Consider the following 820-nt stretch of genomic DNA (forward strand, 5'->3'; position numbering starts at 1 on the left):
TTAACTTCTTTTGGACTGATGCATGCAACACCCGCTGAGTGCCATTAAACAGCTTGAAAGATCAAAGACAATTTTTAATATAACTCCCGACTGGATACGTCTGAAAGAAGAAAGTCATATACACCTAGGATGACTTGAGGGTGAGTAATTTATGGGCTAATTTTCATTTTTGGGTGAACTAACCCTTTAAATGTCTGCATTCTTCAGCCAGTGTGGAGCATATTTATTTAAATGTGATGTTTTTTTTTTTCTCAAGAATTGTTTTATACAAACAGAAAATGAATTATTTTCAAAAATAGTCCATTAAATGGGAACAAGAAATTAAAAATCCTTAAATTCTGCATTGTTTTCATTTCTACAAACAGCAGCTTGGCTAAATAAATGGATTGAGAAGGTAAGTTCTACTTTTCTGAGTCAGAGCCAGTGATGAAAATGATATTTCTGGCCTTGTGATGAAATGGGCCTGCTAGTTTTGACCGAGTACAGTTGAAATCACTTCATGTGTAACATGAAAGAGTAAAAAGTACAGCAACAACATAAAATGAAGATGTCAAGACATTACTAAATGTTTCTCACTCAAACTCAATTGTTAAACACTTGGACTCAACTCAAACCCAATATTACTTTATACACCTACCTTTTGGTGTCCACTGATCCATTTTCCTTGGTTTCCATGACTGCTGGATGAAAAAAAAAAAAAAAAAGGTTTAATACATGCAATTATAGTCTATCATCACTGTTGTAGTTTAAAGGGGTCATATGATGCTGCTAAAAAGAACATTATTTTGTGTATTTGGTGTAATGAAATGTGTTTATGCGG

The 820-nt window shown here is 33.4% G+C and overlaps 1 protein-coding gene across 2 annotated transcripts in view; it reads right to left on the reverse strand.

Moving 5' to 3' along the window:
- Positions 1–820, reverse strand: part of samd13 (sterile alpha motif domain containing 13) — a 12,140-nt gene that overhangs the window by 5,566 nt on the left and 5,754 nt on the right. Inside the window, exon 3 of one of the 2 annotated variants that reach the window (XM_016461098.1) lies at positions 638–677. In XM_016461098.1, the coding sequence (XP_016316584.1) occupies positions 638–675 (38 nt within the window). In that variant the 5' untranslated portion in view covers positions 676–677. Of the gene's footprint in view, positions 1–637; positions 681–820 lie in introns of both variants that reach the window. The other variant, XM_016461097.1, reaches the window with a different exon arrangement.

Source organism: Sinocyclocheilus anshuiensis, unplaced genomic scaffold (assembly GCF_001515605.1).
Source record: "Sinocyclocheilus anshuiensis isolate Anshui unplaced genomic scaffold, SAMN03320099.WGS_v1.1 scaffold192, whole genome shotgun sequence".
NCBI lineage: Eukaryota > Metazoa > Chordata > Actinopteri > Cypriniformes > Cyprinidae > Sinocyclocheilus > Sinocyclocheilus anshuiensis.